This window comes from Calidris pugnax, unplaced genomic scaffold (genome assembly GCF_001431845.1).
Source record: "Calidris pugnax isolate Ruff unplaced genomic scaffold, ASM143184v1 scaffold17, whole genome shotgun sequence".
Lineage (NCBI taxonomy): Eukaryota > Metazoa > Chordata > Aves > Charadriiformes > Scolopacidae > Calidris > Calidris pugnax.
The window spans coordinates 5,778,708-5,792,998 of record NW_015090794.1 but is presented as its reverse complement, the minus strand read 5'-3'; the positions used below and the strand labels follow the sequence as shown (position 1 = coordinate 5,792,998).

At 35.5% G+C, this 14,291-nt stretch overlaps 1 protein-coding gene across 1 annotated transcript in view; it reads right to left on the bottom strand.

Annotated features, from left to right (window-relative positions):
* The window catches only part of SMG1 (SMG1 phosphatidylinositol 3-kinase-related kinase), a 63,221-nt gene that overhangs the window by 31,813 nt on the left and 17,117 nt on the right, over positions 1–14,291 (bottom strand). Inside the window, exons 4-19 of the mRNA XM_014936204.1 lie at positions 13,431–13,567; positions 11,056–11,114; positions 10,086–10,299; positions 9,391–9,516; positions 9,223–9,295; positions 8,446–8,543; positions 6,685–6,858; positions 5,396–5,620; positions 4,602–4,703; positions 3,894–4,163; positions 3,209–3,339; positions 2,292–2,453; positions 1,703–1,821; positions 877–964; positions 694–795; positions 80–220 (exon numbers count right to left, since the gene is read on the bottom strand). Of these exons, the coding sequence (XP_014791690.1) occupies positions 80–220; positions 694–795; positions 877–964; positions 1,703–1,821; positions 2,292–2,453; positions 3,209–3,339; positions 3,894–4,163; positions 4,602–4,703; positions 5,396–5,620; positions 6,685–6,858; positions 8,446–8,543; positions 9,223–9,295; positions 9,391–9,516; positions 10,086–10,299; positions 11,056–11,114; positions 13,431–13,567 (2,221 nt within the window). The remainder of the gene's footprint in view (positions 1–79; positions 221–693; positions 796–876; positions 965–1,702; positions 1,822–2,291; positions 2,454–3,208; positions 3,340–3,893; positions 4,164–4,601; positions 4,704–5,395; positions 5,621–6,684; positions 6,859–8,445; positions 8,544–9,222; positions 9,296–9,390; positions 9,517–10,085; positions 10,300–11,055; positions 11,115–13,430; positions 13,568–14,291) is intronic.

The window sequence follows — 14,291 nt, the reverse complement described above, 5'->3', positions numbered from 1 at the left end:
ATTTTAAATTAGATCTAATATGGAATTGTTCACTGTCAATTCAATACCCATGAATTTCAGTTTTAAAAGAAGTTCTTACCCAGTTCGGTGAGAGTTTCCATACAAAATAAAACTAATGACATCAGAGAAATCCTGCGGGTGGAATGTATTACTTGGAGCTTTGCTCATATGACTTCTTATAGCCAAAGAAATTTCTTGTATTTCTGTGTGGGTACGGTTACTGCAGGAAGAGGGGAGGGGAAAAACAAAACAAAACAAAAAACCAACCCATGCTATAATGTACTTGAATAAATCAAAAAATATTGTGCAAAAAAGTTATGTGTGTGTGTGTATATATGCAATGACTGGAAATGAGTATACTCTTTGGTATAAGACAAAGTGCTTTAAGAGTGCAGGTGTTGGAGACAAATGGCAAGACATAATACTGCTGAAGATCTGGATAACATGGCCTTACAAGTATGTATTTTTGCGGCAAGAAATGCTGCACAGTTTATCAAATTTGTTAACTACTTTGTGTACTACTTACTGTTCTTAAGCCTGTAACAGTAGAAGATACAGAAAGACACCGTCATGCTTTCTGATTTTAAATTAAGAACACACAATGACATTTGGCTGGCATTATTTTTCAGATATATTTCTTTGAAGAAAGAAACCAAACCATTCTCTATATTAAAGTTAATCTGAACAACTTACCTCAGCACAACATCTAGAGGAATTGACTTCAGAAGTTTTCCAAAAGCTTGTCTTACTCGAGCACCACTATGTACTAGTTGAACACGACACACATCAACACACCTGGTATGACCGAAAAGGAAAAAAGGTCATAACATTTCCATTAACTGCATCATTCAAATATAGAAAATTCTATGCAAGTACCTTTGTAAAAGGTCGTCTGGCAGAGAGGAAGACAGGGCATGGAGGCTACTACATGCTTGAAGACAAATATTCACATCTTCCAGAAGTGCTTAAAGAGTAGAAAAAAAAGTTATCCTTGCTAGAATTAGATAAATGACACATTATTCTGGTTGTGGTAGAACATCTAAAGACATTTTTACAGGATAGCTGGTAGAAGGAGACAGGTTTTAAGCAATACTTAAATCTTGAATTAGTGACTGGTTTTACTATAATAAGTAAATGCTTAGTAACAAAAGGTCACTTGTGTTACATGTTACCTATGGGCCTTTTCTGATGGCACAGATTAATCCTTTGACGGTCTTCACATATTGGCATAAGACAACAGATTTCAATAAGAACAAATTACAGTTAAGTTAGTAACTCCTGGCCTTGAGAAATTATGGCTTTTGCTAGTAGTATGGTATGAAAAGTATTTGTTTCCATATTTCTATTTCCAGGTTATTTTGAAATCCAAAAAAAAATACATCACATTATGGAATGGTTCCGCTACTTTTGATAAAATAAAATGCAATTTTGTAAGATTTGGCACACCACTCTTATTTTTGGTAGATCAATTTCACCATCACAAATATTATTTTAAGAAAACAATTATTTGCATAAGTAATGACTAGTTTGAGGAAAATACAGCAGGAAAGCGTAAGTTTTTACACAATACAAAATGGAAGCATCCTTAGAAGTAAAGCAAATAAGTACAGTTACAGCTATCAATGGTATATGAGAGGTCAGTTATGTACTTAATTATGCCATGTAAAAGACAGTTAATAAGTAAAAACATGCAATATCTTACTGTTTGCTAAAAGTCCTTTACAAAACTTATGAAAAGATGGGAGCGAAAATAATGGTGCATATGTTTCGGATTTTTTCATCAGAACAGCCACTTCCAAAGCCCACGTCATCAGTAGTTTCCTTCAAAAACCAAAAGTATGTCACTCCATACAGTTACAAAAAGCTTATCTTTCAATATAACAAACTACTTTGTGTTACAAATGAGTATCGTACTATAAATCGTATTTTTGAAACAAAATGGTTTCTAACAAAAATATCCTTAGCTTTCACAGCATTTTGGTAATACCGGCATATACCTATTGTAGAAGGGTACTTTCCATAAGCAATATTTGTTTTTCAGTAAAGTCTGATAGCTCTGCTTTTACTGTACACATCTTCTGATGGTTTCAATGTTTCTAGTTTTCATGCATAAAAATGAGCTACTTGTTCAATAGGTATTTCATTATTAATGTCTCCATAAAAACCAAATACTTGGCAGGTTAAATTTACCCCAAGTTTTACAGATCAAAGTTATCCTCATTTCTGAACTAAGCCATTCTAATGAAGAAAAAAAAAATCTCTCTCCTGATTAATAAGAAAATGTTAGTTACCTGGTATCTTGGGTAAGGTTATCCTTCTTAAGCAGTAGCCCCAAAAGGTTCAGTATGATTGAGAAATGTTTTTTTGTTGCTGTGGTTACAGTACTTATAACCGCTCCGTCAAACAGAGAAGGAGAGGAAGAACTGAGGCTACTGGATATGAAATGGTCATGCCTGAAAAGGCAGGGAAAAACATAAAATATAAAATCATCCCAAGATTAGGGATACTTCCTTAAAGTATACATGAGGGGAGAAAAACAGCAACAAAACAACCAACCCCAAAAACCAAACCAAAAAAACCCACAAACAAACCCAACCAAAAAACCCTGAAGCAAAAGTTAACACACACCCACGCAGTAACCACTTTATATCAAAACCCAAGTATTTTGCTCCCTGGCCTAAAAGAAGAAAGCTGCAATTTTGCATCAGTCCACACAGCCCAGGAACCTGGTTTCAACTGTGGCTGGTATTGAATGCTTAGTGAAAAATCACAGAAAGCAAGAAACATACATAGTAGCAGTTAAACTAGTACATTCCCTTAGTTTGACAACATTTTGTAGTAATAAGGTCCAAAATGTGTTTAAATTTATTGTTTACATTTTATTACCTCTCCTAGATATCACAGTAAGCAAAATAGCAAATAATCTTTCTTTATTTACTTTCAGTAGAGTTCTCCCTCAGTTATCTCTATTCAAACACAAGACTTCTAATCTGTCTTTGAATAAAATGCCAAATTTTAAGCCAGGATATGCTTTCTTGGCTGAGATACAGACTCCCTGCAATTAATGAAAGTAAAAACTGATTAGGGAAGTTTGGGCAAAAGCTTAATTGTAACAGTCTATTTAAATTCACCCCTCCAACACTATATTCTATTCAGATCAGCCTAACCTAGTGCTCTTAAAATACTGATGAATTAGTAATCTTCATACCTGGAACAGTGTGAATATAAGGTATAGAGTACTGCATACTGGACAGCAGGAAAATGAACTGCTATGTCACCATGAACAATCATCAGATTTTTACTCAGTAGTGCAAACACAGTTGGTGAGAGGGCCCACATCTATAAAAAAATTGCAACATAAGCCAAGAAAAATAATAAATAGCATCTATTTTTAAGTGTAGTTTCCATACCATTAATTATTGTGTTTTGCTTCATTCCAAGGGAAAGAATTTAACTCTATTAACTTTCTGACCTTAATTGTAACTATTTTAAACAATCAGTTAAAAGCAGTTTATGTTTTTATTTGGAAAGATCTGGAACAAGTGTTTTCACACAGTGGATATACTATAAGAGGACACACTAAAGCTGCTTTTACCAGTCTTGATTTTCAAAAAGAATTACTATGACAATCTTAGAATCAAACCACTAATAACCCTGATAAGACACTCTTCCCTAGAAACTGCTTTTCATTATGCACCAACTAGATACAATCCATCCATTCTGTTTCCATAAGTTTTAATAAGGGAAGTTTTTCTATAACGTAAGTTGGGAAACAAATATGATCATTTTAATTATACATATGTGCACTATTGGCGAAATACATTATAGTGCATTTTAAGTAAAAAAGTTTTTACACTTAATTGCACAAACTTTATCTGTAGATTTTCACTCACCCCGATTAATGAGTTTTTAGCATTTCCAATAGTACTTAGAGCACTGAGGTCAAATATAACAACAAACTTTGCATTATCCACATTTAATATATGCTTCTTGAAAGAGTCATGCTGGATTTCAGAACAGGCCTCAGGAAGATGTAAACTATACAGAAGACTATTCAGAGCACAGGTCATTTCTCCTAGAATCAACCTGTAAGCAGTCTCCAAAACAGGAATGTTCTTCAGGCTCAATACAGCTTGGTATACAGCAAGGGCTGCTGCAACAACCTTGAGAATATAAAATAATTATAGTAATAATTGATTAGCACGAGATCATAAAAATACATTAATCACCAACGCAATTTAAAATTGTGCTCTTTATCTATGAATTGCCTAGTCCATTGCACATACCTATCTTCAGTTTTCTGTAATTAACTACTACTTACAGAATGTTATTAATCACTGTCTGCATCATCCGCATAACAGGCTGAGTATGAAAGCCACATCAACTGAGGACTTCTCTATCTGGTATGATGGCCAACTCACCAATTCCTTATTAAACCTACATGCTGAAGCCTACAACTAGCTACACTGACCTTTTCAAAAGTTTCATAGATAGATAAAAAAATATATTTAACGCGAACAAAGCTTCACAGCTTAATAAATATATTCTAAGAAGTGCATGAAGGCTGTTATAACACACCTGTAGAAGTCACCAACTCTTACCTCCTTCTCCTTATGGTAACGAAGAACAAGTAGTTTAGACTCTGGTATAAATAATTTCTCTACAAATGACGATGGCAGTTTTGTATTTATTTGTTCAACAATCTGAGGATAAAAAACAAAATTATTAATGCCTTTACCTGAATTATTTTTTACTAGAACAGATTATTAAATATTAATTAAAATACTGTTTTTCTAGCTTTTATATACTGTATTTAGAAAAAAAGCTTCCCAGCAACAAAAATATTTTGTATTTGCTTTCCCAAATGCACATTCAGAGAATTAGTTATTTTCAGGCTTTAACAGCATGACAGAGAGAACATCACATGATTAATTTAGATTGATACGGGATTAAGAGTTTGTGATCTACACATTATGAGCTATGTTTTAAAGATGTCTGATTTCCCAGGTCATGGCATAAGTAGATAATTAGAACATATTAAGCAGTAAGATTCTGAAATTGATCAGGTGGTATTATCAACTACAGAGGCCAGAGAATGGCACTGTCCAACAGTCAAGCCAGACAGAGAGAGAAAGAAAGAAACAAACAAACGAGACAAAACACCAACACTCAGGCTAAAACTAACTGCCACTTTATGGACAAACCAAATCCATAAACAAGCTAGCACCACAAGCTTTACAGAAAAGAACACAAGCATTTAGAAGAGGAATTTCTTGCTTGAGACCAGGAAGAGAAGAGTTTTAAATATTTATCTAATATACACACACAAAAAAGCAAGGTTGCTTAGAAAATATTTTCCAATGACAAAACCGCAGTAATAAAAATATGTACAAACCAATGTCAACAGATTCAGGACTGAAATGATATAATCAGTGCCACAAGTCTGACAATTTTCCATTTGATCTAATCCATATGTGATGACCATGTCGCAGTGTATGGTCATACTGGGATCTAGGCTGCCAAGTAAAACACCAACACACTCATTGGCAGCTGTAAGAACGGCTTCAGAAAAGAATACTTGGTTTGCTGCAGTCACACATCTCATTACTCTGTACAGAACCTGGAAAATTAAAGACACACCGAAATTAAACTCCATTAGAAAGAGTCAAGGACTGCTTGCTATTTTAATTATATTCACATACATATGATATCCTGTCTCATCACCTATTCTGCAGTTTGGTAAATTCTGTCGATAGAATATTCCAAATAACACATCACGGCACTACACTTCAGAAGTATAACAAAAAAATGAACCTTCAATTGCCTGGTTTCCTACTCAGTTCAAGACCTGTAAAGACCTAGAAAACCTAAACTCATTATTCAGAATCCTGTTCAGTTCCAAATGATGTCAACAGAACTCCTCTTGCAAAAGACAGACTAATTGTTTTTTCTTGAGCTTGTGTCACAGGAATCCTCTGCAGATTAAGAGACAAGCAATGTAACTGTCTTGGCTTTAATTGAGAAATCTATACATTTATTTATCCAAGAAGTTCTGAACCTCACAGAATTCTGCAAGAGCAAAAATTCCAGTTGCACAGGTAATGTAGCAACAAGAAGATTTTAACTCCAAGTATTATTATCTTGTTTAATCTTTTTTTTTGTAATCACTCACACTCTCTACAGTTTCTGTTACAGTATGGCAGCTACCTAGCATACTATTTAATACTTATTCAGAGTTCATACCAATTCGTATTATACTTTAGAACAACAAGACTTGCTATCAGATTTGATAGATACAATTTCAGCATGGATAAAAACACCCCACATTTTATAAAATCCAATTCATAATTTGAATTTAGCTTTTGTAGCATCATAGCAATTAGAACAAATGGTAACATTTACAAAGACAGATAACACAAACATGAACCAAGCTGCATGAAATTAAAATGCCTAAAACAGTTTCTGCTATAGATGGCTCCTATGTGCCCTTATGACAATCTATGACTTTAATATTTAATGAAATTCTTGTAGCATATTTCTTCAAGAAAAACATTTGCTCAAAGCTGAGCATATACATATTCAGATAAAATTCACAAAAAATAAATAAACTCAGTGAATAGCATCACTATGTGGTGACAAATCACGTGAGCAACAAAGAAAAACAAGAGAAACTTCAGCTCTTACATCAGTTACATATGCTTCCGTGATTGGTGGTCCTCTAATTGGGCTGAAGCGTTCCCCGATACTCCTCACCACAGTACTGAAAACCCGAAGAAGTGCAGCCAGTTTAGGTAGTGACACTGAAGGAGGAGGAATATCTTCATCTACAGATTCCCCAGAAGCCACATGGCTGAGGTCCTACAGCACAGAAGTTTTATGTCAGTACACATCATTGACAGTTATAATGATATCCCTAAAAGATCAAAATATCAGATTGAAAATATTTAATTATAACTACTTTCCAGACATATTATAGATAATATCCAATTATAGATATATTTATCCAATATCTCTAACTTCACACACATACAAAGATGGGACATAGACACACAACAACGAGGAAGTGAAAGAGCAGTAATGAGCTGCTGCTCATTAATTTAGTCACTGAAAGAGAGTACTCAGACTATACCTCATAAATTAAAACAGAGGCTTATGATGTTCCTGGACCCTGGAACCTGACCATCCATATTGCTGCAGTGTTACAACAGTTGTCAGCACACTTTTACTACTCTCCCAAACAATTCCCGCCCACAAACCGGAGTCAGGATGTTGGAGTGGCTGTTCCCATCCCACTGTTTACATGCAGCCACCTTGATCTGGAGACCACGAGTTTACCAGCAGGCTGCTTCGTGCCAGCTGGCACCAGTGCTGGGAACATTCCCAGAAGTGCTGATCTCATTAGTATAGATATAGCCTTGGTCTACCCCACTGTCAGATAAAAACACACTGGCTGGAACCACCTCCTCCGTGATTTAACTCAACGCACGTTATCTTAAAACTCTTCCGTGACTAAGAATACGCACGTCGTCCCGTTCAGCGGACAAGCTGATAAGAAGCGACTTATTGCACCGACTAATCACTAACAACCGTGTGCCCAGTCAGAGCAGCACAGATTTCCGTGGGCTTGACATTGCCAGGGAGGTCTGTGAATCCTAACTCCTTAAGTTGCACCTTCAGAAGCCCTGGTGTACACCTAAGTACACTAGTAAAATCAAATTATTCATTCTGCTTTGAGTGAAACAGATTATGCTGGAAGTACAATTTCACCAATAGGATCTGCATGTTAACATATATAAAATAGCATAATCCATATAAACGTTTATACATATGAGCACATTCTTGTGTCTTAAGAAAAAGTCAACCCCCCAGAAAATCCTCAAACTCTCCCTTTAATGACAACGTCAGATAAACTCTGTGCCCTGTGCTCTGTTAAGTTGAAGTCAAAATGAAGTATGTTAAATGAATACACTTTAGTTTTCTATCAGTTTCTGCTGCATTATTTCCTGCACAATATAATCAATTTACCATTCATCTATGGAAGCATTAAGAACCCTTCTCCCCACAGTGGTCACTACTTCTGAAAAACCCTGAAGTTGGACAATTAGAGAAAACACCAAGGAAAGAGGATGAAATGTCTTCATTGCAGTTTTTAAAAATTAAGGCATTCCTGTTTGGTTAATTGCTTTCATTTTTATTGTAACATGATAGTCTCAATCAACAATGGCAGAAAGCCTGACTATGATACTATTTAAGTAGTTCATGAGGATTCGTGTAGAATTGTCATTTAAATTATACATGCCTTAAGTATACTCCATAATTTGATCCTCGGGAAAACCATATAATTTTGTTTTCTACAAATGTAGCATATCCATATGCATCACACTGCAGATTTATTAAGAAATCCACACCAGTTAACTCTGGTATATACCACAAAGTCATGTTTACCTCAGCATAAGCTTCCATATCTTCTAAAAACTGACCCAAGAGCGTGGTAGAAAAAGTAAGGTCAGCCACCCAAAAGGGTTCCAAGCTCTGCAGCCATCCTGTATAAAAATGCCAGGGTAATTAAAACAGGGAAACAAGGTAGCATATGAAAATTAAATTTTAGTTGCATATTGCAGAGGTAAAAGTTGCTAAAATAAGAAAAGGTCATCTGCATGAAAATTTTAACATAAGGAGTTTATAAAATAATGACAAATTGTATTTCTTTTGTGCCATTGACAAATTTATTTTAAGGTTCAGTCCCGCAGCAGTTAAACATTAAGGATAGAACCTAGGACCACGACACGGGAAACATAACAGACTTGCTGTGAATAACTCCAAGATAACCACTATAACTATGGGAAAAAGTTTCTCCATTTCTTAAATGCCAGTAGAGTATCTTTACCACAAAGATTTTTCTAGAAGTACATGGGAGAAAATATATTTTCTGTGAAATAATATATTAAGATCTATATACTTCTAAAACTGTTGAAAAGTTACACAAAGCAATTGATGTTTAAATGTAGCCTGAATAAAGCATCCCATTTTTCCAAATGTATCAAAAAATGGCAGATGTAAACTTACTAAAAAAATAGGAACAAAGTCTCTTGTTATGCAGCCAGAAACTCATTTTGGTTTTATATCATCTTCCATGTCAGTAGGACCAGACTTGTGTAAATAAACCCACATCATCTGCAAGCCAGAGTGCGACTACATTGGTGACTCTTTGGTCAAACTTACCAGACACCTGTTGCGTCAATGAAGGTTTCTGAGTGTGATCTATGTGCCACCCAACCAGTATGTCCACTGTGTCCTGGAAAGCAATTTTATAAAAAAGGTTAATAACCCAATTTGCTGCACCAACATTTCTATGTGAGAAAGAAAATACAGAGGACAAAGTTAGCTTACCCTAAAATTGGTGCTGAAAATGTGTGGGTAGCATCGGGACACCAAAAGGATGCACTTGACACATTTGCACAGTAATTCTGGTGTATCCACATTTTCTAGAATGGACTGCAGGCTGGTCATTACAAGCTAAAAATTAAAACAATGCCATTAGACATTTCACTTCATTAAAACAAGACATGAAAAAGTTACAATATTAGACACAGATTTATTCAGTGTTGAACACTTTTTAGCAAACTACTTTGATTCAAACAACAGAAACATCTCAATACTTTTCCTGTTGGAAGGAAAAAAAAAAAATAATGTAAAAAGCAGCACATATAATCTACAAAAATAATTAAGTGGGCATTTGCTTGAAATATGGCAGACCAAAGTTCTTAACTCCTATGTTCCTGTTTCTCCTGTTGAAGCTTTTTGGCTCTGTAAAGTAAATTTTAAATTGGACAGAGCTGTTCTACACCCAAAGTTCCAGACCCTAAAACTTGAACCAGGGGACCAGATTTGTGTGTATACTCCCTCTCAGATCTAATTACAATTCAGGGTAGAAACTGTAAACAGAAGGTAGCACAAAGCAATCAACAGGTCAGGTTTTGTGCACCATTCCACTAGAGTATTTTTTGTTCGTTCCAGTTTAAAAAGTTGATTCAAGCATTGCATTGGAAAAATCATTAATACCATGCTTTAACTTGCAGTCTTACCTGCATTAAAGATGAAAAGGCTTTCTTTTCTCCTACAGTCTCCAGTGCTTTGTAGGTTGCACACAAATAAAGAAGTTTAACTTCATCTTTTGTGGATGAGCTGAATTTGCTAAAAATCCATTTAAAGATCTTCTCAGCCTCGTAGCTCAGAGAAGCACAAAGAAGGCCAAGACAGCAAGCTCCTTCCTGTCGCAGTTCTTGAAGCAATTTGCTACTGTATTTTGAGAAAAAAAAAAACACACAAGAGATGTGGAATCTCCAGACATGAGAGCAGAACAGAAGAAATCATGAACAAATTAAAACATTTCCTAAAGTAGAATATATGCATGAGTGAAGTTGCTTCTCTCCTACTTAATGGCAGCAGTGATGAAGCTAAAATTAATAATCTGAAAAATTCTATGAAATATTATTTCTATGGAATAAAACAACTTGTATTCAAGTATGCAATAAATAGGCTATTCTACTTGCAACATGCTATCCAAGGGAGAAAATTCTTAACAACGAGCTGACTTTGGGTAATAACACTGAACTAAACACCAAAAAGCCCATGTACACCTGAGCTCCCTCTACATATGCTCTTAAATCACATGTAAATGAATTAGATCAGGTTGTAAAAAACTTACATTCAATTTGCAAGCTAGATAACCACAGCAGCACTCTACTACACCCAGGTGACTAAACATAGGTGAGAGAGGCTTCATATTACCTACAACACAGAAGCCACACTTGTGCATTCAAACTCTGTCCAGAGCACACTTGAAATGGCAAGTCCCACAGTATTGCTGAAATGCCTAAGAGTCTTCACTCTCCCCAGTTCTGTTACTACAATGTCACACCCATGCAAAATTAGTGAATGAATTCCTTTCAACCTCTCCCCCTTCCACTTCATGTCTATACTGAAATTCAAACCTAACTCTGTCATTATTTTTCCTCTTTAAAGCCTTCCAACTGCTTAGCTTTTTCAGCTTACCTTTCATTGAGTACATCATGAATGGCAGTCAGGATATTATCCAGTTGTTTAACTAGTACCTATAGTACAAGATACATAAAAGGCATAAGCATAATAATGGCACAATAACTTCTGCAAACTTGACCCTGTTTACACCGACATTAAACACACCAGTGCCAATTCTGGTTGCTAATAGAATGCTATTATGCTTTCCATGGCCCCTGCAGACTAGCATGAACTATATTAAGCAATACTGCAATATTATCCTACATGTTATATTTCATATTTATTTACAGTAGCCACAAAAATACACTGGCGGCCTGCTATCAAGATTTGTTCTAAGTTTAGTTCTTGCTGATAACATTACATCACAAACGTAAGACTCATCGCACAGCTCATCAGTAGCATCTACTGAAGCCCTAGCCTCCTATACTAATAATCAATTGTATCAGCAGAATATGTAATTGATCAGATAATAAAATCTGATGTATTATAATTCCTCCTTAGGCAATCCTGACTTTCAAAGAAACAGAGTACTATTTTGAGGGATGAAACATTATTGATGAACCAGTGCTGCTCGGTACACATAACCAGAAATACTTGTTTTCCTAATAGACACTGAAAAAACCTCACACTAGCGAGGTGAGTTGCAAAATAACATATTAGCTGCATCTGTATAAGATATTAACAAGAAGTCTTCTTGAAGACTTAATAAAAAGGTTTGTTCTATTCAGAAAGATATTTATCTTTAACACAGTGGATGTTACCTAGTTTTTATTGTTAAGTTTTAAGCAACATCACTCTTGGGGATAGGTGGAGGGGTGAGAAAGAGGTACACATGCTTGGCCCCTCAGAACTCACAAGGACATTTTAAAAATGTGCCTGGTATCCACAAAAGAGGTTACAAGAGAGACAGGAGAAGGCATCTATACAATTTAGAAGCTGGAGCTTGATGCCATTACATGACAATGGTACTGACATGACAAAGTCGTAGTAGTGACTTTTACTACTTTACTTTGCTGAACACACATTTCAACCCAGGGAATGAAAAGAACTCTGTTAAACTACACTTAGTGTCAAGAACTGCAGGAGCTACAGCTAGATTAAACACTGTCCATTACAAAATTTTAGGCTTGACATTGTGGATATCAATTGACATCTGATCTTGTTCTCATTAGTGAGCTGTGAGAAGTTTAAAGTTTCTCAGTGACAAACTTTTAACATCCTGACCACTATAAGTAAAAAGTTTGTCACCACCGAGTTAAATATTAGAATGGCAGTACCAGTATATTCTGAGATATCAATAAACCTAAATAAAATGTTGTTGGAGGAAAAAATAAATGGAGGAAAAAATGCATTGATAATACTGGAAGTAATTAAAAAAATGCAACCACGGAATAATTGTGGAAAGCATTTATTCCCCAAACCCTTGTATTAACAAGAATTTTGTTTCAGAGGAAAGCTGAACTATTAGCTAGACTTGCACATGGTTTGCTTATATCTAGGTGCACAGAGCAGAAAAGTCTCAATGTTTGCCAGGCCTTTTGGAAAAGAGCATAATTACCACTGGTTAATTAATATATAATGAAAGAAAGAACCAAAGTCTTATAAATATGGACAGACACATAACCCACAACTGGAATATTACAGCACTGCCTGTAAATGAGTGGCAGGGTATTAAACCATTGCTTCCTGCACTTTCGATACTTGGGGAACTCCAAAGCTCTCCACAACAGTGGGGGAGACGTGTCAGACAAAATACTAATAATACTTCAGAAAAAGTATTATTAAAAAATATGCCCACAATGAGATACTTCCCCTTTCACCTCCAAATCCTTAAGAAACACTTGAAGATATTAGAGAGTTCAACAATCCATTAAAAAACACCAAAGATGTAATGAAAACAAAGACTTTGTTCCCTTCCCATAAAAGGAAATCCACATACAAAGGTGTTTAGCTAGAAAGCTAAGAAACTCTAAGATGAGGTGTTCACAAGACTGTATAAATATCTACATATTTTAAATTTAAAATACAGAAACAGTTTTGAACTACACAACAACACGTTTTACTTCCTTTTTTCTCTCTACTTCCCTGCTGAAGGATTCAAAGGGCATTGCTAAGACCTGTCAAAAAACTCCACATGCATGTCATATTTATCCCTGCAGCTTATGCATTCAAGCAGTTTGCTTCAAGGCAATCCATTGTAAGTAATCAAGCAAGGAAAAGTTTCCTGGGTGCTGGAAAAAAGACAGGCAATCCTTTCTTTGTCGTGGAATGAAATTCCTTGTATATAAGATAATCTTTGCAGACATATCCCAACACTCAGATTTTTAAAAAAAGAGACTTTTATAAAACAAGAAATACTCCAGTGCTATGGAAAGGTAAAAATTACTAACCAGTTTGTTTTCTGGTTGCTGAATGAATTCTTTCAGTTGCTTTACAGTAGCCAGTCTTCGGTCTCTGTCGTCTTCCCGAGTAATCCTCCGAAGAAGATTTGACAGTCGAGACTCGTCAGAATAAGACAACGATCGCTCTGAAAAAGAAAAGACAATTATTTCTTCTCGCTGCAGCATTTGATCTGTAATACCTGTATTGTCTGAAGTATGTATTTGTGGACTCAATAAGTCATAATAGTAATTTGAGAAAAAAGTAAAAAAATGAAATCCTGATTTGTTTTAAAACTAATTATCAGGAAAATTAAATTTAAAGTCTAATTTAGCTACCTGATTTAGGTACCAATTACAATAATTCATATGAATAATTAATTTTCCTCATTTGCAAAAAGAAAAAGTTTCTTTTGAAAGGTTTAACACTAGATGTTTCATGGCAATTAAAATTAGAGGATTCATGGAACATGATGAGGTTTTCTTATTCACCATGACTCCTGTGAGAACACCCAGGACAATTACAGACAGCTTTTTTCCTCTCTGGTGTGTTGCACATCAGCCATCTGATGGGAGCAGCCATTAAGGCAACCTGGTTATAATGGAAAAATACTGACAGAAGATGATGTTTGGGAACTGCTGGCCAGAGACCCTGGCCTGGGAACCTGGAGCATCCTTGAACAGCAGCTGGGTACCTGAGAATACGAGACATCCTGACATACCCTTGATAAGCACAAAACAAAGAAACTGCAACAACAAACTTACTGTTTGGAAAGGTGAAAAATAAACTATAATGGTGGAAAACATCCTGACAAAGCAGGAATCTGCAACAGCTATTGGCTGCTCCTGCTTGAAAAACAGACCCAGAAAGCC